We start from the raw sequence: 26861 nt of genomic DNA on the forward strand, positions 1-26861 counted from the left end.
ACACACACACACACGTGTGTGTGTGTGTGTGTGTATATTTTCTTCTTTACGTTTAATTAAGAAATTATTACAACTGCCTTTGATAGGGAAATAAAGAAGAATGATAATAGACATGCGTATGAGCAAATGTTATTCTATTAAACTGGATATCACATTATTACACAATTTATTTAGGCAATTTCATTGATGTTGGGAGGAAAACATTTGTGTGAAAATTATCATTTAAACTTAATCAATGATAAAACCAACCATCAGGTGATATCTCCTTCCAAAGATTAGGTGGGTACATAAAGGTAGCATTTTGAATCTGGTCATGAATGTCTTCCTCCTCATTGAAAGGGAATGTTCCACTTAAACTGTCAAAAAACAAAAATGAACAGTTATTCAACAGATCTAATCATAAAATAAAACGAAAATCAAATTCCTATTCACAATAAATAATGAACAGGTATAAAAACTATATACCTTGGAAATTAAAACCCTTGAATCAATCATGTGCAAATAATTCAGCTATTCATAAAAAAAATTAAAAACTGTATCAAGATTAAAACAACTATACATGCAAAAGAAGTAGTATACTTATCTTATCAAGAAAAAGTGAAAATATACCGATATACTTTTACTTTTAAACATGGTATATGTTGCCTGTGAACAAATCCTCAATGTCAAAAAGCAATCAGGTTGAGCAATGAACTTTGTGCTTAAGAGAAGTCTTTTTAACTAGTCTGTGCAATTTTCTCTACTTATATATGCAACTATGGAAAAGCAGTAAAATAAAAGTAAGAACACAAATATACATATACCTCTGTGACTTTCTATTATCTAATGTTTGCTGACACAAAGAGTTCTGTAGCTAGTTCTATTTTTCCTACCTAAAGATACATAAATAAACAAAGAAATCTGTGTAACTGCTTTCATTTTCTTCTATTTTTTAATTTAGTTTAGTAAAATATAGAGATGTGCAGCTAATATGTTTTGCTAATAGTACCAATAACCAATATTTGCATCTGGCTATCAGCCAATACTGATAATACTTTAAAAATTGGTAAATTAGTTTTTGGATGCTGGAATAAATTCAGAAAGAGCCAGCACATATCAATTTCAGACATCACCAACATCTTGAACAATTTATTATTTTCAAAATTGATTAACTTATTTTCTGGTATCAGTATCTTATGGTAGTTTGAATCATCAATATCAATATTTACTGGTAATGGTACTATTGACACTGGTACTGATATAATAATCAACGTACCTATTATTAGCCACTGCAATTCTTACCTGACATAAAGTATGACCCCAACGGACCACATGTCCAGTGATCTGTTGTAGCCCTTGTTTCTAACTACTTCGGGTGCTGCAATTAAGATATAACACATCATCAACAAAATATATATAAATAAATTTAACACATCACAAAAAAATTTATAGTTCCATAAAACTGGTTCCAATTCTGTCAAGCACTTCATATTTAATGTCTTGGTCTGACTAGTAAATAAAAAAATCCTTCAATCTGAAGTTGAGAAAGAGCTGCAATAAGTTAGATACATTTCTTTATTATTTTAGATACTCATTTTTGTTTAAGTGTTTAAAATAGTTAATTTATATATTTTCTATATTATATATAGTTTGGGGTTTGCCAGTAATTTTGGAAGCTAAGAATTCATACCCAGGTGGCTGGCCCAGATGGCAGCCATATAGAATGAGCATGTTCGATGATGGGGATTTGAACTTGAGACCCTCAGATTGCGAGTCAAGTGTCCTAACCACCAGGCCATGCCAGGCCTAATATTGTTCTTTTATATAACCTTACACATTAAGTTTGTGATTGATAATGACAATGCTCCTCTTTCCTCTATGAATATTTTATTTGAGATATTTAGTTCTAGAGTCCTGGCCAGGTATTACTCATTAATTAATTTTTAAGATTTGTAAAACTTTTAGAGTGTTTAATAAATTTGTAATTTATTTTACCCCAACAGTAATATGGTTGATTGATACATTACATTGATAGCATTGTTGTTTGATACATTACATACAGTAATATTCTTTCTAGAACTTTAAAAGTGTGAACAATTATTACTAAAGCACTCCAGTGTAGTTGTTCTTCCAGAAAAGATTGTAAATCATGTTGTGAAGAACTGGTTGCACAAAGTTTGATCAAATTTAGTAGAAGGACTCAGACTACCCACAGATCAAGATTAAATACATAGGCAATTGAATAAATGGGTCAAATTTGGCAGCCATATTAATTTTACTAAGTGAAGCCAATGCCAAAGGAAAGTGATGTTAAACGCTGCATATAACACAGGCATCTTTGCTGTTTGGACTTTATACATGTTAAAATGTAAAAATTAATCTATTTTGGGAGTATTTGCTCTGATTATTTCATATATTATTTAATAACTATTGAAATAGCAGAAACTACACATTTTATACATGTGTACTCTTCTCGTATAAATGATATTAAATACATGTGGGAGCAACTGCCCCTTAAGTTGCACCTATGTAAAGTATGCTAGTTTTCACATCATGATTCACAACTTTACTTACCTAAATATGCTGGAGTTCCTACCAGAGATCTTCTGAATGATCTTTCACCTATAATTCTGGCAAATCCAAAATCACAGAGTTTCACCTATAAAAAAAGTTGTGTATTTTCTTTCAGTAACTACTGAGTAACACTTATCAAAGGTGATCTACAGGCAGTTCAAGAGCCAAGAAATTCTGGTTATTCCTGTAACTATATTTAAAATTAAAAATTTTCGGTATTTATTGAACACAGTCAAACATCAATATGTCAGTGTCAGGGACTATAGAAATGTGAGATATAAGAGGACCAAGATAGCCGATCTGGGACCTTTATCTAATTTTTTATCTACAATATGCATATAGTATTAGCTATCAGAATGAGGTCTGACTTCAACATCATCTATGTATTAGAGATAACAGAGTTTGATATTACAATATTTGACTTTGTTTTTTGCAAGCTGTTTTTTATCCAATAATTTAATTTATTCAAGTATGTCAATTACAGTACAGAAAATAAAAATACTGGGAACTTTCAGTGTTATGTATTTTTTACATTTTAACATAACATGAAGAAAAAGTGAAACTAAAACATACCATTCCCTATAAGAAAACATTTTTTAGTTGGTAAAAAAAAGTGAAGTGGAAAACTTGGATCTGCATGTTACTCAAAGATATTAACATAAAGTTATAAACAGTTGTTTTTATATGTCACAAGAGACCTTTCACAGATGACTGCATGTCCATTCAAAGAAACAAAGTGATAAACAGTTATTCTGATACATCATAAGAGACCTGTCACAGATGACTGCATGTTCACTCAAAGAAACAAAGTGATAAACAGTTATTCTGATACATCATAAGAGACCTGTCACAGATGACTGCATGTTCACTCAAAGAAACAAATTGATAAACAGTTATTCTGATACATCATAAGAGACCTTTCACAGATGACTGTTTCTTCAAATGAACATGCAAAGTTACAAATAGTTGTTTTTATACACTACAAGAGATCTTTTAGAGATGGGTGGTTGTGCACTCAAAATATATTAATACAAACAGCTGTTTTGATACATCATAAGAGATCTTTCAGAGATGAGGTTTTACCATTTTATTCATTGGAGTAAATTTATCGAACAAGTCAGGTAAAATTAAGGAACAAGTCCTCACTACAACTTAATGCCACTTTTTTTTTTTCACCTGCTATCTAGTACAACATACAGCAAAATTCTTTTTCCAGTTAAGTAACAATTAATAATGGAATTTTTCTGCCATGCAGTATTTATTTTATTTGGAATTATTTACATGTGTTGAAATGAAAAACATTAACTTTCTCTGAAAAAAAAAGAGAGTTTTCAATACAATGTACAAAATAATGAGAAACTTGAAATTGTCAAGAGAGACACTGTAGATGAAATGGTAAATGAAAATATTGTTAAAAAATGAGAAGTTTAGATGTAACATCACAGTAGAAGCTTAAGTGTGTAGGGAACAGGACTTCCAATACTTGTATGATTGCTATGCAGTGAGTGCAATGCACTTTATTCAGATGTGATATTTGTTACTAACCACCTGTACATTAACAACAGAACATCTGATCAGCCTTGAACCAGGCTCCTTTCCAACATAGTGATCCAAAATCAATGGGTAGCAGTTGTTTACTTCTGTTATGGAAGATGATCTGTATTCTTCGGGTGTCATAGCAAACTGTACCATTGGTTTGAAGCAGTTCAATGTTATGCTTACAAAGCTTAGAGGAACTGAGTTACTTTATAACAGCCTGCTATATTTGGCTTACTTTCATCAATCAAATAGACAAGTGAAGTATCTATGCCTTCTAGTCATGTTTTATAAACAATATGAAGCACTTAAAATTCCATGATTCACTTCAAAGTAATATGCGAGCCAAACTTGCATCAGGCCACAACATACAGCAAAGGCTATATGAGTAATCATTCACATTTAAAGTCACATGATTAGTCATCAGATATCTGAACTGGAGAGGAGTGTCTGACATTATTTTATAATCTGGCTTTTTTTATAGCTATGGCATTATAGATACTGATTACCCTTACATTTTTGTGTAAAGTGCATTAATCTCCGTGATTACTTAAATAACAAATAAAGCTAATAATAATAATTAGAAAAAAAATACAATTGAACTGCCCAGTGATTAATCTGTTTCAAATTTTAAATGCAAGTTTGCTTTTAGTTTATGTGATAAAATTACGAAAATTCTACAAGTAACATTTTCTCATTTCTTTCTACTGTTTACCTGAGGGAAATCTGAATCAGAGGACAGGAGCACATTCTCTGGCTTTAGATCACAATGAACAATGTTTTTGAAATGCAGATGTTTCAGTGCAATAAGAATCTGAAGAAAACAGATATATTTGCAAAATATATTTTAAGGTACGTAGCAAAACTGTCAAGCAATTTCAAAATATAAAGCTAAACCCTTTAACTTTGAAACAATTTTTTGTGTATTACAATTTGTACCAAAACTAACGTATTAGTGAAGTTTATTTAACTTGTTTAGTCCATATACTGCTATTATTTACTAATTAAGTCACTGCATATATATAGTTAGTGAAAACAATCAACAATTATGATGTAACAACCATTTTTTACATCTTTCAAAGGGTATTACTCACAAGTCATATCAATAATATATCCATGATATTATTGTGTTAAGACAAATATCGTGTGCAAGACTTCTAAAAACTTGAAGCTTACCTGGTAAACAATAAATTTGGTAATTCTCTCAGACAATCTTCGTTCCTCGCTTGACAGAATCATTTCTAGCATATCCCCTTTTAGTTTTTCCATAATAACAAAAATCTGGAATGGAATCATAACGTATTGTTAAAACTAGTAAGTAAGAAAATTTATAAAAAGAGCTATATGTCTAACTGTTAAAGCAGGAGTTACAAAAAGATGAAGTACATTCTTACTCTGGCAGGAGTTTCCACCATCTTCTCCAAAGTCACTACACCAGGATGATTAATATTCTGAAGTATAATCACTTCGTTCTTTAAGTGGGCCTCCTGCTTGGTTGGCAGCTTGGTCTTGTCTATCACTTTAATTGCCACAGTTCTACTACTTGTTCGATGCACTCCTACAGTGGGGAAAAGAAATAACACATGATGCCTTGTGTGTATAATGAGTTTCTAAATAGAATTTATGATATCCCAGAAAAACATTTCAGGATTTACTGGTGAGAGATACTTGTACTACAGAACTATAAAACAAATTTGTAGTCTAACAGAGGGATCCAAAATACAAATTTAATCATCAATTCTAAATTTCTAATTAGAAAATTGTGGAAAGTGTTAATATTTTAATCTTATTCGTCAAATATTAGAAAGTATTTTAAACAGCAGCATTTTTCAATCTAACAGACTCAAACATTTGATTAAATGGACTCTCTTGCCATATAAAGATCTGAAATAACTAAGATCTGGAGAGACAGACAGGGATCATGATTTCTTTAGAACTTCTTCAGTTGTATGAAGAAGAATTATCAGATATACAGAAAGACATACACAGAAGTGTGTGTGTGTGACCTACGTTTGTTTTAGTATAAAGCTTAATAAAGGGCAGTTTGCACTGTGTCTTTCATGGGGTTTGAACCTCAAGTTCTAACATTATAATACTTCAAGCTTACTGCTCAATTACTGGAGGCACATGACCTAAGTAATACTTGATGAAAAAAAATATTTGTAAAGTGTTACTATTTTTTTAAAGTAATCCTTGCACAATAAAAAGTTAAATTATGGTAACCTTGCTACTTTGGGTTGCCTATAAGATCCAAGGAAAGTTTATACATATTTCCATCTGTAAGGTACTTACTTATAATCAAATTGTTTTTTCAAATCTATAAAGTAACAACTGTGTTCACATTTTTAAATCAATACTTAAACCATGTAATGGGAGAGATAGAAGTTTTTCTAAGTTTCTGCATCCAAGATTAATGACTGGATAACTTTAGACTAACTTAAAACAGTTTTTTTTTACATTTTAACTTAGCAAGTCATAGAAAGTGCTTCATAAGTGAAGTCTGAAAAAAAACAAAAAAAACAATTGGATTAGAGTGTAATGACACTGACCTCCATACACAATACCAAACTGTCCTGAACCAAGAACTTCATCTGGAATAATCTGGTACATGCGACTAATATCCTACCATTAATAATAATAAAAAAAAAACAATTACGAGCAGAACAAGGAACACTACATTATGAACTGAAAAATTAATAATGTCTTTAACTTACATGCATTAGAATATAACACATGAAAAGGAGCTGTGAAGATAAAAAAGTGACATACAAGTTCTATGTAACTTGATTTGCTTTATACATTACTGACCATAGATTTATATTTTTCTCATCATCTCTATTACCTACACATCATCTCTATTACCTACTTGACTTATTTTGTTGTTCAGTCTTTGAAAATGTCCCTCACCAAGTGACAAGTTATCTTACCTTGACTAACTTAATATAACTGGTTTTCTTCCAGCAGATACTTAACCTACTGTTTGAGCAGTTTTCTTCTTACACAGTTATGGCTAAAATCCCTCAAATTCAGATTCAATAACTAATCAGTTAAATATTCACAATTATAAAATACTTACAGCAATGAGGACAAGTTTTTAAATATTCACATGTATTATTTACATTGTCACCTTTTGCACCATTTTGTGCATTTCATTTAATTTCATCAACTGTTCACGTTGTTGATTTAACGACAGTTTATGGTAGAGGATAGTAAATACCAGATACAATGTATATAGGGATACTGAAAAAAATAACTGTAGATATGCAGTTTGGATGTTCTAGAGGTTATGTAGGTACAATATGTAAATTATTTAATGGACAGAAGCATCCTTAATCTTTACATGAACATCACATTGCTTTCTGATTTGTTAGAGTCTGGGTCAGACTGACATTATTAATTCAGACATATCTTGAACACAAATAACTTTGTAACTTATCTGATGTTTTGTGTACAACAAACTTGTACATTTTGTATAGCTGCACATAGTAAATTCAGAATTATAGTTAACATTCTTTTTCCAATATCAGGTTAGTCCAATGAACCAAGCCCATGTACATTTCTTTAATAAGCATTTGCAAGATGGCTCAAAAAACTACTCTGGATCTATATAGTACTAACATTTTAAACATTAAATCAGAAAAGTAAAAAATAGTATACCTTTCCAAATTGGATCATTTAATAACCTCTTTACCTTCCGATTTAAAACTGATTATATATTTAGATTAAAACTTTATTGTGAAACTGCAAATAAGAGTGCAGTCATTTTCCTAGTTTTGGGAATTATAAGAACAAGTTGTTTTGAATTTCTCGCAAAGCTACACAAGGGCTATCTGCACTATCTGTCCCTATTTTAGCAGTGAAAGACTAGAGGGAAGGTAGCTAGACATCACCACCCACAGCCAACTCTTGGGCTACTTTTTTACCAACGAATAGTGGGATTGACCATCACATTATAATGTTCCCATGTTTGGTGGGACAGGGATTCGAACCCAGGACCCTCAGATAGTGAGTCAAAGGAACAATTAAAACCAAATTTAATTCTACACTTAAACAATTTTGCTTCAGGTCATCATTAAAGCCATGAAAAATACCTTCATATTAGTGTACATTCTGTTGGTAAAGCAATTAAACTAGACCTTAAGTAAGAAGCTGACATTTTTTCACAAAAACTCTAGTTTACCTTGTTACTCTCAGGTTGCTGTTCTTCATCAGATGTATCATCTAAGACAGAAATACAATGATTCAAATTGATGTTGACTACATGTTTTAATTTGGTATACAATGTATACAAACTGATGAAGTTAGAACTAAAAAATGGACCCTTGTGTGTTAATTTTTTTATCATTAAGTTGTTTTAGATCAAAAAGTTTTACTGAAAGTTTCAATTTCAAATTGTAGCAACTTTCATACTTTTCCTAATTGATGATTATCTTTCTTACATTGAACCAATAAATTAACAATTGTTATAGAACTTATCTGTGTACTGCTCTACAACATTTGTGTAGCATATACAATCAACATAAGGTTAGGTACAAATTACACAAGTTTCGGAGGATTACATCTATCATGGTAAAAACCAAATCAAGTAAAAAAATAATTTCTGTGAGCCTGCTTACTTGATGAACGATTATTCTGAGTTGCCATTACTGGCATCAAAGCTTGGTGAATCGCAACCTCCCAGTTATAATCTTTGTTTGGGTCCTCCCCAACAAAGTAGTCAACATTAGCTGTTCGGAGTTCAAAACAATGTGTTTGAAGCGATTTATCAGCAGTTAATCTGTCTTTTACAGTTTCTACAGTAAAGATTTCTGACAAAGGAATTTCCTAAAGAAAAGTAGAAAACAAATGAGCTTTTCCTACATTGTTAGTTTTATTATTTTTTGACTAATATAAAAAATGTGACACTCATAACAGAAAACGTGTTTTTATGTGTTAGTTAATTTCAAAATTACAAAACAGTCTAAACTTAAATTGCAATTTAAACAACAACAATTATATATACTAATTGGAACTCAAAGTTTTTAGATATAACCAATATGCTTAGAAAAATGCTGATCAATAATGTATTTTCTTATTTAATTAATTTACTTTTTTTATTTGCCAACACAGCAGTCATTAAATGGAAGAAATCTGTGTTTTAGATAAAAGTAAAATATATCTGAAATAGTGTATGAATCATATACTAATAGCTGATACAGAATGTAATTATTTATTAAGAATTTCCAAACAATAACTTGGGAACCAAATACATGTTAAAACAACATGGCAACTTACCTTATAGTATTTGGAAGTTGTTTCACTTTGAAACATCGTTATTGTTTTAGTATCCAACCTCCAGTAATGTCTTTTTCTCTGGGATATCACAAGGGAAAAAAAGGGAAGAAAATGAGATGATGGTTTCACATTAAATACATGTATTTTCTAGTTTCTGTAAGAGGCAAGGATTGGTTAAATATATTCAAATATTTTTCTTATCTCATGTAATGAACTATTTGCAAGCATTATTATGAATAGGAATATAAAATTTTGTATTTGTGAGGGATTTTGAAATACATAGTATATATATATATATGCATCCTGAAATTCTTAACTTTTAATATGAAATATATGCACACAATTAAACTGTATCTAATTTGAAAACCTACCAAAATATTTTCATATTTTTTTATCTCTACTTTCCATTCTGTTCTCAATTTCAAAAATCTGTTGTGAAATCACTGAAAATAACCATCTATAGGAAATTTCCAAAAGTTAATTCTAGAATTAGACTTTTTTTTTTAAACTATTTATGTACCAACTTGCTTATGGGTCTATGACTTTATTAGTTACATGGTCCCTCATAACATACAAGTTATACAAAAAAAAAGGTAAACAAAAACCATTAATAATGCAATTAATTCCACTCCTTGGGCATTTTACATGGAATATGAGTGACTTCACCCAGTTTTTTGGTCATTTATTTACTCCAAGTGTCAAAATTATGAAACTATTCAATGTCATGCAATACATGGACCTCACTTCTAATGAACAGTATAAAAACAAGTTGGTAGTTTGAGGAGTAATATTTTATAATGCTTAATCACTATCCACCGAATAATGACCAAAGGACAAGAGACATCAATACACATAAAAACAAAAGAATGGAACAGCTTATTCTAGCAGAGGTTGGTAATAAGACTTGTTTTTATTGTTTCAAAATTATACATCTCACCATGCTGTCTTTATTTGTATAGTGTACCATCCAACCTTCCTTGAGCACTTTAGAACTTATACGTTTAGTTTGTTTTATGCTCTGGGCTATCCTCATTAGGGGAATATTGTTGCTGGTTGTCCCACTGCAAAGAGGAAATAAACTAATAAGAAATATTGTTACATGCAAAACTTTTAAACATTTACTTCTCGTTATATCGATGCAATAAATTTATACATACAAACATGTTCCAAAACAATAAAGTTGATACTTGAAACCATCAGTACTTGGTGAAACTCCATAATTACAGAATTAAAGAAAAAAAAAACAGACAGTTGTACATTTCACAAAACTTTATTTATTCCTGAGTATGGTTTTGCCAGTACCTGATGATGCCTTTATTGGTGAAACCATGGTCACGAATAAATGAAGTTTTTATGAAATGTACAGTTGTCTTTGTTTTTTCTTCAATTCTGTAACAATAAAGTTATTTCTATTATTTGAAAAATATTATACAAAAACACAAATTGTTCACTAAGAAAAAAACTACTATGAAGGTGATAGATAATGGTAACATTTCAAGCAATTGCTCATTCTCAAAATTATTTGAGGATCATGATTACCAACTGTGGTAATCATAAACAAATGGTTTAAGGCTTGAGGAAAAGAAGCTGTCAAAACATCTGTATATTAATGGTCTTACAGAGATGAATTTTCTCCACTCATTTATTCTCAAGTATTCATACAGAGATAAGTATATTTAAAAAGTCATGAAAAGCACAAAATGTTGACCACAGACACATTGTGTTAAAAGCATAATCTAGGTTTGTGTTCCAGTCTCCTGTGGTTTACATTTGATATTTACAAAATCTGTATTTTTTTCTAAGTTCTAATTTGGATATGCTAAATTCACTTTAAAGTGTTACTTTATGTAGCAGGTACAAATAAGGAACTAATCTACTGTTTAAGGGAATAGTTTTTTATATCCTATTTTACACTGTATATAGAGGACCCCTCCCCGACACACACAAGCACACACAGAGACTTTCTTGAAACACCATGAAACCTAAGACTATAACTGTTAAAGTAATATTTATGTTAATGTCTTTAGACTTTTCTTAATAAAATATTCTAATTTACAACATCACATAAACATGAACAAATTCATTTCCTAAAGTACAGGCATCTGTTCTAATTCAGTTTGTTTATACATTCAACTTTATTTTACGAATACCAATAGCAATATGAACTTATTATTCTCATATATCTTAATTAATAAGCCGAACAAAGACTAAGATGACTGTCATGGTGTTTAAACAATGTTTCTTACTTTTGAACTAAAGGATAATTTTATTCCTACACACACACTATTTTGGATTGCCTACATTCAAAAAGTTCAGTACTCATGCAAACCTTCATGTTTGCTACTAACAGCAATAGCTTTAAATCCAGAACATCATGTACATCATCCACAGCAAACAAAGTTTAATTATGATGATACAACTTACTTTAATGGAAGTTTAAAGTCTTCTCCTTTATCTGAAGAACTCTCACTTTCATTACCAGACTCCTCATCAACTCTTTCAGCTTCATTATCTCCATTCATGGTGTCTCCACTATTTTCACCATCTGTGTTCTCACCTCCTTCCACTGAAAAATTTTAGCTTACTTGTATATGAAGTAAACCCAAACATTTGCTTAAATCAAGCAGATTGAGTTTAAGGAAATGACTATGTCATAAATAGATGGTACATGTAGCTATACCAATAAAATTTGAAACTAACTAATATTGGGTATTAAAAAAGAAAATATATTAATACTCATTAAAATTTTACTATGATTGGATAAATGCAAAATTTAATGTTTCAATAAAACAGAGAAAAGGTATCAAACAGACTGCAGAATCACCAAAATCTTTGGGGCACAGACCCCCCCACTGTTAATTATAGAGGTCTTTGGCCTACCACACAGTGTATGAGTGGATGCTTTCAAACAGGGTTCCTAGTGTATAAAATAGTATAACTTCTGCAGAACAGTAATAGCACCAACAAAGAGAATGTCATATGAAAAAGTTGCTGAAATTATTTTTACTCATTTTGATTCTTTTAAATAAACTAAATTAATATAAAATGAAATTCACTTCCATACAGCTTTAGGTCTCTTCTCTATTAAAAAAAACATTCTGGAACAGCTTAGGAAATATTCTTTCTTCCAGGGAGTAATGGTTTTTTTTATAATAGTGACCAGAAGTGCTCTAACTATGTGACGTGCCACAAATCCCCAGTTAGCATCTTGAAAAATCAGAATAGAAAACCATGATCAATATCATACTGAAACGCTGGACATTTCCATGCCTATGGGACCCGAGTCCCCATATCTTTTAAGCATCTAGCAATGCCTCTGATAGTGACACTTTGTGTAAACTTGGTAATATTAATATCAACTTCTAATATGTAACAATATGTGGCAAAGCTTACAGTGTATTAGAATTTTCAATATTTAATTTAGTAAAAACAACGTTTTATTTTTGAGAAAGATTTTTGGTTTACCAGCTAAATCCTTTGGTACATACACATTGTGAACAAGCAAACCCATGGGCCTATGGCCCATATTTACAGGTTTCATCACCCCTCTATCTTTGACTGTTTAAAAATTTTCATTAAACTGAAAAAGTGCAAAACAGTAGTTCAACAAATTTGCTTGAACTAATATTTTGCATTTTTTTAGTTTAATAATAGTTGTCACTATAATGCAAATTTATTTTAAGTTATGAATGGTAATTAGTAGGCCTACTTCTTTATGTGCTCTAACTTAAATCCATGACAAATTTGGGGTCCAATTTAGGAAATCCTCGTAAAAGTGTTTTCACAAAATATCTGGGTTCTCTATGGGGTTAAGTGAAAAGTTTTACATTTGTGCAAACCTTAGGGCCGAGACAGTACATTTGGCACCATTTAGAAGTTGGTGAGTCCAGTAGTTTAGGAGAAGGTGTTTTTAGGAAATACCCAGGTTCCCCAAGTGGTGAGGTGAAAAATTTTACCTTTGTGCAAACCCTAGGACCGAGACAAGTTGTTTGGTACCACTTGGAAGTCAGTGTAATCAGCAGTTTAGGAGTTATATAACACACACACACACACATACTGAATCTTATTATACACGACTCTTCTATAGCCCTGGTATCTAGTAGAGTTTCAATGATTGAAGTACTTACACCATTCTTTTGGAGCTTCTCCTGTACAATCCATAGGAATTTTTTCACTGCACCGCTTGTGAACATTTAACTTGCAATCTTTAAAAGAGAAAAACAGTATATAACAAAACATTCTTTTTTTCTTGTTCTTAGCTTCACCTGTAGAAATCTGTCAAGAATTGAAACAGTCAGTCATGCTGTAACTGGTGCACTGTGATTCTGGTAACTCCTACAAATTAGTAACACAGAAACACATTAAATAGTCAAGTGGTTTTGGTGATATAAATGTTTAGACAGGTTACAATTTTTCTGTATTTTTTGTTTTCTCTGATAAACTGTTACTTAGTGAGAATTTCAGAAAAACCAAGATGATTTAAACCCCCCAGTAAAATGGCCCAAGGATTTATTGTATAGTCACAACCAAATTCATATTGGATAATTTCAGTTAAGAGTAATTTTAGATAAAGAGTTCACCTTCTAACATTAATTCAACATTATTAGACTCAAACAAAATCATTATTTAAAATATCAAATTGTAGAGTAGTATGAATCTGTGCCACTTAAAAAAATAAAATAAAGTGGAGATCATAGGTGTGTATTATTGTCAATCTTAATATGCTCTAACACTGATTTTTTTCATGTTATTTTCTTCAAAGAACAATTCTACTTTGAAGACTATACTATTGTTTTTGTTGTGCTCAAAAAGCATGAGGATTAAGTCAACTGTGACCTTTTGTTCTTTCAGTAAGATATCCTGTTTCTCTACACAAGACAGTCACAATTATTACATTATACCTATTAAGCACATTCAAGGAAATGAGAATTATCACAGTTTGTGAAGAATTCAGCTTTAAGATCAAAAGTAAAATTACCTATAACATGTAAAGTGGCATACTTTCTGTGTAGTGCATGTGTGACAAATTGGGAAAAAAATATAATATATAATAACACACACTTTGAAAGCTTGGTTTAGCAATCATTTTATGCAAAAGAAAAATACTTAAAAATGTAAATATTTCTTTCTGGATATTCAATCTTCAATTCATTGATCAAAGAAAACGATTTCTTGCTATTTTGGATATGAACAGATTTCATGGTACAACAATAAATTAATTACACAGGAGGCACAACACATTCTAAAATGTTTGTTTGCTGAGATTTTGCTCAAGATTTACAACATAATTTATTTCATTTCATACTAATTTTATGAGAAGGTCAAAGAGAATAAAGATAACTTAGTTTTAAGCATGCATATCTGAAAAAGAGAGGAAAAAAAGTTTTGAGTTTCATTTCAATTCTATGTTCATTTCTTTTTTCATTGCTATACATTCCAAAATCCCAAGATATTACGTCTTTTACCTATGCAATTTAGATTTGAAGTTAAGGTAGCTATTCTACAGAAGTTATTTTTAAAAAAATCTCACTTTCTTGGGTGTGGTTAACAGTTTCAATTTATTGATTGTAATTTTTGTTTCTGTGTTGGGAAAACTGTGCTTCTTCTTCACACAAGTTCTTCCACACAGAAATGTACTATCTAAATTTGTTATTTTTGAGCTCAGCTAAAACAAAGCAAACAAACACTGTCTACAAGGTAAAAATTACTTTCCAAGATAGACAAGTTAAACTCAAAATTACTAAACATTCAGATCTCAGCCTCCATTAATTTTTTTTAAGGAGGAAGATTTATGTGGTTCTTAAACATTCTGGGAAAATTTGGGTTTCTTTACAGTCATGAGTTGTTTTTTTCCCAACTTGTGCCTGATTATGCTGAAGTAATGTAACCAAAACTTTTTTCTTTTCAATAACTTATGTTTTTAAATACCCTGGTAAAAGGTTTTGGTTTCATAAATAAGTCATCAGTCAATAACAATACATCTATGTGATAGTCTTGTAAGTAACTAAGTTAACAATATTCTTAAAATGATGGGTAATATAATTATCTGTGCAAGTTACTTTATTGTAAAATGGTCTAAGCTCTTGTCTAAGCCCCGATTGATGCTAAATAAAACTAATCTTACAAAAAAACACGAAAAATTAGTATTGTAAAGAACATCAATCCTCTAATAACGAAAGGTATCACTAATAAAATTAAATAAACAGTTGTACATAATTTTACCTTTGCACTGCATGCCTTGGCGAAACAAACCCCTTAGGAGTTTTTTACAGTGCTTACACACAGTGGGACGAGTGTATGAATGTACAACAAAGGTATGTGGAACTTTGATTCTTCCTGCCAACTCTCTGTCAACCCACGGTGGCCTGCCCATGTTGACAGAAGATTTTTTTTCTTTTCCTGAAGAAATCGGCATCAACTATATAAAAAGATTTAATTAGAAAGAATTCAAAATCCTGAGAGTAAAGATCTGATAATCCATCACAGCCTATACTTAAGCTTAAGTATATCAGTTGAACTCTTTGACAAACAACAAGGGCAATAAATATCTGCTGTGATGAAAATCTAATGTTAGTGGACAAGATGCATTTAATATTTTAATTTAACATTTGATATTTTTTTTGCACCTAAATAAATAAAAAAATGACTTAAAATTCTAAAATCCAATTAGAGAAATGCCATTCCTATAATACAACTTTAACTCACAGAAATATCATCTGAAAATACTGGCCCACTGCTTGTGGTCCTCACCAGTTCCATAGGAGTTCGGGGATAGAGGTAAGTTGAGGACCTTCGTCTATATGTGCCTGTACAATTGTTTGGAATTTTATAAGCACACCTTTTGTGGAAATTTAAACCACACCCTGTTAAAAAAAAAGACAATTGCATATTATGGTATTCTGTATTAACTATAAAAACTTGAATTTCTATGATGTGAAATAGACTACTGCAGTAGTTTTAATGACAATCTTACAACTCAAATGGTTTAGATGACTTGACAATCATATACAAGGGGCAATACTAGTCAATAGTATGAAGTACTGAATGACAAATAAGAGAAAATGGTGACAGGTCATGTAATACTATTAAGATAAATTATTCTTATATTACTACATAAATTAGGATTACATACACTTTATACTTAAGAGACAAAAATATTTGAATCTCTGAATATTATTTTCCATGTTTATAGTCTCTTGTATGACTGTCATATTACATTTTAAAGAAAAATTCCAAAGAAACTTATAAAGTTGGTATTTAAACAAAAATAAATAAATAAAATGCATAAAGAGAAGAGAGTTAAGAATATAATTATTATAATCACAACTGTAACTTTCAGAAAAGATGTCCTTAACACAAAGAAAAACAATTTTATGTTAGACACTTACTAAGAACGTTAAGATTTTAAGAAATTGTTTTTAATAACTGCATAATCATTGAACCATGAAATACTCTTGACCATTATTTGAGACCGTTTTATACTCATTCATATTTACTATTTCAAAATGTGTGTAACAATACGATAAATATATAAACAATAATTCAGGACAAGCAACTTAAAGCTATTTCTGAATTATAATTTGCATCACACATAACACTTTCAATAATCTTCAAGCATTCAGAACTGTAAAAAGAGATTTATTAAAGATACATTTGAAATAAATTTATAAAATATACCCTGCAAAATGTAGTTACACCACTTGTACAAGTAAGCAGAAACTTTGGAATGCAATACAAACAATTTCTAGCAACTTCTATCACATGTTACCTATTAACCTTTTCGTCAACTGTTAATGCCATTTATATAATGATCATAACACCCACGCACAAATGTCTACACTTAAGTGTTACGAGACATGACAGCTATCTCAAAAGCTCTGTTTTGTTAATGTTATGAAATGCTGAAACAACATTGTCTCAATGAGAACAATAAATTAAAAACAAACACCAAAACTGAAATATTGTAATAGCACCTCACAAAAAAACAAACAAGTTTTGTATCAGCCTATTGTTCTTCAACAGCAAGACACTTAAATAATCCAACAGTTTGCAAGTTGTATAAATTTACAAATTCTCAAAACAACATATTCTTAAATGTTACAAGTTTTTCCACAAAAGAAGCAAGTTTTCAGTATTTATAAATTAAGTTACACCAGCAAACTTATAGTTCAAGACTTGAACTGTAGTTCTATAAGCAGTACTTTTGTTTTACTTTTATTACTTATTTTACCTGTAAACAGCATCTGACAAAAATGTACAACATTTAAATTACTTTCACACCTCAATTATTTCACCAACCTTAGCTTTTGTTGCTATAAACTTAAAATTGTTTTGTTATTTTCATAATTAATCCCTTATTGAAAAATCCAAACAATTTGTTTCTCCAGCCATCGGTTTTTATTCAAAACCAATACACCCGATAATTCATAAAACCATTTAATGATGAGTGAATGAGCTGAAAGTCTGCATAACACAATTACAATTTTATTTTTCTAGGACTTCTTACATTTAAATTGCACATTCAAACCATGTTTCATGACTAAGCTTAAAATAAAAAAAATTATTTACTTGTTCTATTTCATATTGGAAATTTATCATCAGTGGCTCAAACAAACTGTCTACAAAAAAAGAAAAAAGATGAAGTCTTGGATTATTATTACAGGTTTACTGCATTGCTTAATTACAAAGTTCAACACTGTTTCTTGTATTCCAAAGTCTTACCTTCACACTTAAGCCCTTGTCTCACCAGTCCAAACAGCAATTCTCCACAAAAGTCACAAAAAGTTGGGGATTTATATGAATGCACCATGAGGCCATGTGGTCTTATCTGAATATCATCAGTTGGGTTATTTACTGTGAAACACACAATAAGGAGTTTTACACATTACAGAATAAACATGACATCTAATCTTACATTTATGAATCAAAGTAAGACTGAAAGATCAGCTGTAATTATCTTATATTTCTTGATTCATGTATCTCACTCTTGTGTATATAAACGTATACCATGTAGAAGAAAATAAATAAATGCAAAATAGATAAGTTTTTCACACAAAGTAGTCACAAATAGCATGACAAAAGCATTAGCGCAACAGAGTTGTGGCGAAATTTGTGATTTTAGAAATAAATAAATAATGCCAACAGTTATGGTTATCATATTCTATAGATTTATATACTGTGTTAAAAGTATTCTAGCCATTGCAGTTTTGGTAATTTCATTTAATACTCACGTCCATAATAGTGACAATAATGTTTTTGAGCTATTATACTGAGAAAATTTTCTAGTTCAATGTGTGAAATTTGATAGTGATATATTCTGTAACCATGCAGTGAAATTACATTATGATGGTGTGAAGCTGTATCTAAAAATCTGTTGCTTTCAGGAACCAAAGCCTATACTATTCATATTGCCACAGTGAAATTTTTTAACCACTTTGTTATAACTATTTACATGTTTTTCTACAAATTATACTATTGAACGTTTTTAGCTGTCATATCCCACTAAACACATTGTAAGTATACTTTAATTATTACTATTAATAATTAAAAACACCAAAACTGAAATACTGTAATAGCATCTCACAAAAAAACAAACAAAAATGTCATATCTTTTCCATTTCTAATTTTCTTTTGAGCTACATTTCTCTGACTAATTCATATAGGATGGTTCTTTGTTTTAAACATTGTAAAAATTCTGGCATCCAACTTGCCATTATATATGGAAACCCTGATGACTTTTATAAAATTTAGTAACATTTCAGTATCAATAGTCCACAGCTTCAATGCATAATAGCAGTAATTAGCTTTCACTAAATACAGCCTTTAGTAATTGGTGAACATATTAAGAGTTAACATAACATACTTTAATACACTTTAAAAAAAAAATGTACACAAGCCTCATGGAACATTTACAGCAAACTGAAAAACAATTTTTTTAAAATAACCATTAAAATTAATACCTTATCACAGGTGCCACTTCAGAGTTGTTTTATTGGTCTTTCAAATGTATGTCTGAGCGTGTATCTATGAATTTTATCACTTTTCCACATTGTTATCAAAATTTAGCAGTATGCAGCTATAGTCAGTTTTAGCATTATACAGAACACAAACTAAAAATCTAAAATACCTGACAGAATGATTTCCACAACAGTGTTCTCTGTGATGTCGGTGGCTGCACTGATTGGAAGCAACATGTTTTCTGAGTTGTAGTCATGACGAAATAGGATAAGGCGCTCACTCAGGCGATTCAAGCCGTGGTCAGGGAACTACATGGAGGGGTATAAGAATTAATGATTGTGTTATGCCTGTGGTTCAAACAAGATTACATGCTCTGTTGCACTGGAGAAACTTCATGTGCCTGGCACAGATTTCTTTACTGACTAACTGTGAACACAGACATGTACATTTACACTTTCCTTTATGCATAATCAATTTTTTTGTCATTTAATCCAAAAAGTTCAGAGTAGCAGTCACACTGAAAAGTGTAAGTGAACATCTGGACAACTTAAATGATCATACATTTATTTACTTATAAGTATTTTGGTTTTCATAGTGCAGATAAAAATGTATTACTTAATTAACAATAAATGAACTAAAGTAATTCAATTAACAGTACATTTTCAACATTCACAGGTGCATGGCAAAACAAATTTTTTTTTTCCAGAATTTTAAGGAACACAGTGCTATTTTTTTTTTACATGCATACAATATTTAGATTTTGTATTATTATTATCATTACATATTAGTGTGAGCTTTAAACATGGCAAACACATGGAATTGTATTAATTTCATTACATCATTCCACATAACATACATAAAATATACTGTTAATTACTCAACTTCAAACATATGGAATGTACTTTAGTTCCATAGTTAGCCACATTGAATTATAAATTTTTTTCACACTGGATTTACACACAAATTGAGCATGACACATTTTCAATTCTAAATTATCCCAGAGACAAGGTTTAAACAATAATGTTTTAGCAAAGTCATTAATATAAAATTTTAAAGTACTACATTAACCATTCCAATACTATCACAAAGATACAAACCCAAAAGTTACATGTTTTAAACATTACCTGTACTTCATGGATGAACAGTTCAAGAAAATAACTTTTATTACTATTAAGTAAAATCATCTTGAACAGATTTTTTTTTAATTTCACATCTGGTAGTAACAGCTGATTCCAAGATTACTGATCTGCTTCAAAAGAGACAACCCAAATTACTGTATGGTAAGAAACTGTATTAGTGAGTGACTGGAAGTTTAATGTGATGGATCATTTTATTTTTTAAATAAGAACAGCATGAAGCATACACGTGAAAAACTCACTTTTTAAAAAAAGTTGAAAGAGACTATAGCAATTGTACAACAAATCCATAAGCCGTATTTTAACATTTAACACAACAGCTTTAATAACTTTGTACATGGTTCACCTGTTCAAAAATTTTGTAATTATTTAAGATTAAACACACCAAACACAGCATTATTTAATTACAGTGTCTGACCACAAGAGTAGTTTTAAAGCAGAAGAATTATCACAAAAATTTATAGAGAAATCAAATTCCTGAATAATTACTACTCAGTTTAAATTACAATTTTAAACAGAAATGTTTCCTTGTCTAAAATAAAATGTCTTTATTCCCATTTTTCATTAATATTACTTAAAATATAGTTATTAATTTCATATGATTCAAATTTTGTCTTCCTTGTTGTGTACCATTAAATTTCAATATGTATCATATACAATTATTAATTTAAAAGGTGTTATGCATAACAAAGGTTTTATTAAACAAAAATGTTCATCATGTAGATGTATCTAAAAGTTATTTAATTGATATTAATTTTTTTTTATTACACAGAGATTTATATTAAATAAACATTCTGATTTCTTTGTATTTCTCAAGAAATAACTATTGTTTTTTAACTGAAAATTATGCTTTACAACTATATTTCGTCCTAGTAATAGAATTGTTTTGTTATGAGAATCTAATGCACTGATAGAACTTGAAGTGTTTCTGTGTTAAATCATTATAGTTAAGTCCCATTACTTTATCATGGTTATTCTTCACCACTGTACAAGACAAAATACCACAGTTGTCATTTCCTGAATAAGAACATTTACAAAATGAAAAATGTAATCATAGTATAGATGGTATATGGGTGTGTGTGTGTGTGTGTGTGTGTGAGTGAATTTTTGTTGTTGTCCTTGTTGTAAAACATTTTTTGGTAAAATGGTGAATAATTAGTGGTATCTTTTCCATTTCTAATTTTCTTTTGAGCTACATTTCTCTGACTAATTCATATAGGATGGTTCTTTGTTTTAAACATTGTAAAAATTCTGGCATCCAACTTGCCATTATATATGGAAACCCTGATGACTTTTATAAAATTTAGTAACATTTCAGTATCAAGATTCAGATTTATGTAATCAACAAGTGACACAACTAATATACTATTATTCATGGTGACAACTCAAATTAATTGGATTTCCTCTCACAGAATATGCAATGTTCTGCATCAGACACAAAGGCATGAAAACATTTATTACTTTATATGTCAACAAATATATTTTTATTACATATCATTTAGTTACTAGTGTATTCATTTGTTCAATGTTTTGCTCTTACCTATTTTTTTTTTTAGTGATTCTACTCAATTCACCAATGGTCTCAAAATTTGCAAGGCCCATTTCAGATTTTCCAACTTTCTAAATTATTTCCAGTTTCAGTCTTTTAAAATGTTTCTGAGCAAATATCAAATACAAATCATAATTCCACCTACCTTCTTGTCGATGAAGTTGCATGCCAAGTCTTTGAGTTTTTTAAGGTTGAGCTCACTGACATCCACTGAAACAGTGTCCTTGAACAATCCTGCTTGCAGGAAGAAAGTGATTTCACCTGGAACCTTTAGCAATGATGTATCCATCATAGCAAAAGCCTGAAATGAAAAGAAATAATATGATGTTACTTGATCAAACCAAGCTAGTTTTTAGGGTAAGAATACTTCACAAATAACAATTAAGGTGTTGAATATGAGTGAGTGAGTGTGTGTGTGTTATATATAGAATACATGGTATTAAGCAACTTGTTATATTATTTTTCTTTACAGCAGAAGTAAAAAGAGATTGCTACATGGAGCCATTGTTTTCTCTTTTCTAATAAAAGTATTACAAACAGTAAAAAGGGTATGAATAACATTTAACAGGAAAGACACACAACTGGTATTTAAACAAAAAGTGGTAACATGATCTTTTAAAATAATTACAATAATATTACTTTTGTAGAAATCTTCCTTCATATTTTAATATTGAACAGGATGTACCTGCATGTTGCACAGTTTATGGAAAATCCCACAATAAATAAAAACCATTTCTTACAGGAATAACCGGTCCAGACTTTCCAAACCCCAACCTAACCAGACATGAATAAAACATAGAAGATTTGTCAAGATACTGAACAATTGCCCCATAGAAAAAGAATATGTATTGTAATAATTAAATTTTCTGGAGCTTCCTGCATTAAGGAATAATTTTATAAATGTTAAATAGCTTAAAGTGTTGACTGTATTAAACAATGTGGCTAATATATAGAGATTTTATGAAAGATTATCTATCAACACATCTTTCAGTGTGTTTGCTAAAGATTCACATTTGTACAGCAAAAGAAACGTACTTTGCTGAGATTCCTAACCCCATTACCTTTTTAAATGCACATTTGTAAACTTTTAATACAAGTCTCACTTTATTGGCTGTAGGATCCACAAAATGTCATGAAAAAAAAATTACATATATATCAGTATTGCAATTAATCCCATTAATTACTAATAAATAGTCTTCATAAATAGTTGATACAGAAAATGAATGATTCCATCCACCTGTTTTGATCAGTTCTTTACATTAAGTATTGTAACAGGAGAAAAAAAATATATATGAATACATCAGTGAACAGTATGAATACAAGCCTGTAATTTGTAGGTTAAAGCATTCTTATTGGTCTTGAAAAAAAAGTTCATACATACACCAGGTCTGACAAGTTAGTAAATATCTTTATACCTCTTCAGATACGGCCACAATCTGAACATGAACAGCTGAAACAGACCATGGATACAGTAAGTGTTACTACAAAATCAACTTAATTAACAAAAACTGATACTTTTACTAAATCTCATTATTTTACTTTCCTATTTAACTCCTACTCAATTTATAGTTGCATCAAGTCTTCAACTAGTAATACTTCTTGCATGTAAACTGTTTTATTGTGTAACATTAATTTAATCAACTCCAGGAGTAAAATTCAAAAGTTTGTGGAAACTACAGACCCATCACTGTGTACATTTTATGAATGCCTCACACACACAGAAATTGTAGGTGCTGAAACCTAAAAAACCTTAGGTTTTTTTAAGACGCACATATGATCTTGGGAAGATCTGTCATTTTCATATATACATGAATGAATCAATCAATTATTTGAGGAGCTGTTCATTTCATGTTATCAATTTCTAAACTATTTAAGTCAGTATTTAAAAAAGGGTATTTTAAAACTTTCAGAATTTATTACTGATCATTCAAGTAGGTGTTTCATCTCCTAAACATACAGTTATGGGGAAAATATAAATTCTCAAATTCTGTTTCTTATGATAATCCTTTTACTGTATTTTTATGTCCACTATAAAAAGGCACTCAAATGGTTTGGGGATATTCATGTGTTTATAGGCAACAGTTACCTGAAAGTCTCCCCATATGAGCTATAGGAAAAACAGTTTATTACAAGAGTGTGCTTTCATATCCTGAAAAATTATTTTAACATGATGCAAGTACTGTTAAAAAAATGCATTTCAATGGATATACTCTACACAGACCACTTGTAAGTTACAATCTGTCATGTCATTTACTTACTTTCTGGTAAGAAAATCAAGTATTACTTGTTGAGTTACTTTTAATTTTTTAACTTTAATATTCCTAGATTAAACAGTCTTGCTGGCCAATAAGAAGGCATGCCACCTTATGGAAAGTCTAATGAAGAAATAACATCTCATCACCCATACAAATAAATGCAGTAATCAAACAGCAAAGCACACAAATATGTTGTGGTTCCTTTAATTTTTAATGTATGTTCCCATCAAAAGCCACATCTATCATCACTCATACACGTACCAACTTGTTATTTGGTTGCCTATATAAATCACAACTATAAGTACCTTGCATAAACGACTGTCCTGTCACCATACTGAATACATATTTACGTGGAATAAACTTGGTTGTCTTACTATAGTTCTGAGAAACAACTAGTACAGTACAAACTTAATTGTCTTACAATGGTACTGTTCACCCACATCTTGTACAAACTTGACAATGGTACTGATCACCTACTTGTTCCGATAAAATTTGCCTGCCTTATTACGATAATGATCACCTGTTTAATCTAATAATCATTTCCAAAGTTAAAACGAAAAGCATTAATACTGTCCATTGAGTTTATTGAATAAATTATTATGAACTGACGAAACATGAATTGAGGGCTCATTCCTGTTTTGTTTACGTTATTAGTGAAATAGTGTCTGTTCTGACGAAGGCTATATGTTTGCTTACAGGTAACGTTACACCAAATATAAGTTGCAAATGAGAGGGTGATTTAAATATAAAAGCTCAATAAATAAGTAAATCGCATTAGCCTTTGAAATAGCTAATATCCAAACATAAGTTTCATTAGTGCTATACTACACAACAGCTATCTGCACGCTATCCACCGCGGAGAATCTTAGAATTGTAAGTCCGTTAACCTACCGCTGACCTACCGGCAGTGGGAACTAAAATATAAGAATAGCGCTTTTGGAGTCCTTGAAGTAAAGCCTCCTATTCGATTTTGTTAGCGTGTTGTGTTTCACGAGCTAATTTCAGTACAGACAAGTAAATTACTGTATAGAAATTGAGTATTTATATAAACGTACAAAACTCTCATCAATTCTGCTTTTTTAATGCTGTGACTACTTCCTCTGTCACATTCTGTGACAATGATGTATAAACATGATGCACTTCCGGTACAGTAGGTTGTGCGATTATTTTTGTTGTGTTTCCACGCTCTTATTTTCACGCAACAGAATATCAATTAATACGTGTTTGAACAACTAACAACCTAAGTTTGTAAAATGTACTAACTATCTAACTTTCGTTTATAATTTAATTCATTGTATTTGAAACCAATTAGCGAAATACAAATTTAATGCATCATGCATGGCAGATTAACATACACGTGCCTGTTAGTTTTTCTAAACAAACTTTACTCGGGGAAGAAGTCATGGATAAATGTTTTTTGTTAATCAATATGCCATACATGGTCTCCGAGAGACAGTAACCATCTGTTATACTTAGATGAAGCTATGAAGAAAAATAAGTAATTACACACACACACACACATTATATACATATATATATATATAATTAAATACGATGCCTATTTTAATCACTGAGTGCATGCGCAGCTGTAGTTGCATGCATACACTAAGTAGCATTCTCTTTGTCGTTACAATTATTTCGGGCTCCATTATAATTTGGTGTTTGCCAACCGAAAAATAAAATAGGAGAGGTGGAGCTCGTCGTTACCGACCCTAAAGTGGTAAAGACATAACGCGCAAAAGGAACTATAGGGCAAGATTAATCTAGGCAAATACTAGTAAAATCAAAACATGTCTCTTGCTATTCACTACAAATTCTCGTGGATAGTGATTTCTGATCCCTTGCAGCATCAAAAATAAAAAGCTTAGTTTAGACTGCACGTTTCAACTTTCCAGCTAAAAGCGTTTCTTACGAAAAAAAAAAAGTGCTCCTGAATTAACATGTTCACTTGACTAGGAAGATTTGCAATCTCTCCCGATCAAATCACGTGGTTTGTTAAAAAATCTTAGTTATGTCAGAAGCGGTATTTGGGTAATTAGATTTGTTTACCTTAACCTGTAAATCACTCTTTAGTTTTCTTGTGTTCTATATGGCATACTTCTTTATATTTGTGTATGTTTACTGTATGTAATCAGTATGATTGAAGTTTCTTCGCGAATACGGCATCTCGTGAATTTCTATGGTTTCTAATAAAGTAACGAAACAAGCTATAACCATGTGATTCATATTGTGGGGTTTTCTATGTGTGGTAGTTATATCACCTTCCCTATATAAGACCTGTTACTGTGTGGATCTCTTTAGAACCATTGAAGATCCAGATCGTACCATGGAAGGGTGGAAAATGGGAGCTATACTCGTAATATTGGTTGGGCTTAGTACAGTAATACCTTAACATCCTGGTATTTATGTCGAAACGTCATATTGGAGGCTGGAATGCTAATTTCAAGGAGAGTTTTGCTGTCTCCCCAATTGATGTAATGTATTCTATTATTTTATATATATTTTAATTATTTTATTTATTTATTCTTTGTGAGCAACCACCTTCTCGCATCTGGCTGCAGACACGAAAGGTGGTAAAGATAGTGGGACGTTGTGGGGCTA

General features: G+C 30.6%; 1 protein-coding gene across 1 annotated transcript in view; it reads right to left on the reverse strand.

Annotated features, from left to right (window-relative positions):
* LOC106458675 (serine/threonine-protein kinase D1-like) overlaps positions 1-26861 on the reverse strand; it is a 53121-nt gene that overhangs the window by 5300 nt on the left and 20960 nt on the right. The window contains exons 2-19 of the mRNA XM_022384935.1: positions 22151-22306; positions 19490-19628; positions 18085-18216; positions 16069-16226; positions 15586-15781; positions 13491-13568; positions 11788-11929; positions 10301-10424; positions 9364-9441; positions 8706-8913; positions 8270-8310; positions 6639-6711; positions 5484-5647; positions 5266-5370; positions 4805-4903; positions 2554-2638; positions 1282-1357; positions 250-356 (exon numbers count right to left, since the gene is read on the reverse strand). Coding sequence (XP_022240643.1) covers positions 250-356; positions 1282-1357; positions 2554-2638; positions 4805-4903; positions 5266-5370; positions 5484-5647; positions 6639-6711; positions 8270-8310; positions 8706-8913; positions 9364-9441; positions 10301-10424; positions 11788-11929; positions 13491-13568; positions 15586-15781; positions 16069-16226; positions 18085-18216; positions 19490-19628; positions 22151-22306 — 2161 coding nt within the window. The remainder of the gene's footprint in view (positions 1-249; positions 357-1281; positions 1358-2553; positions 2639-4804; positions 4904-5265; positions 5371-5483; positions 5648-6638; positions 6712-8269; positions 8311-8705; positions 8914-9363; positions 9442-10300; positions 10425-11787; positions 11930-13490; positions 13569-15585; positions 15782-16068; positions 16227-18084; positions 18217-19489; positions 19629-22150; positions 22307-26861) is intronic.

Source organism: Limulus polyphemus, unplaced genomic scaffold (genome assembly GCF_000517525.1).
Source record: "Limulus polyphemus unplaced genomic scaffold, Limulus_polyphemus-2.1.2 Scaffold500, whole genome shotgun sequence".
In the NCBI taxonomy this organism is placed as follows: domain Eukaryota; kingdom Metazoa; phylum Arthropoda; class Merostomata; order Xiphosura; family Limulidae; genus Limulus; species Limulus polyphemus.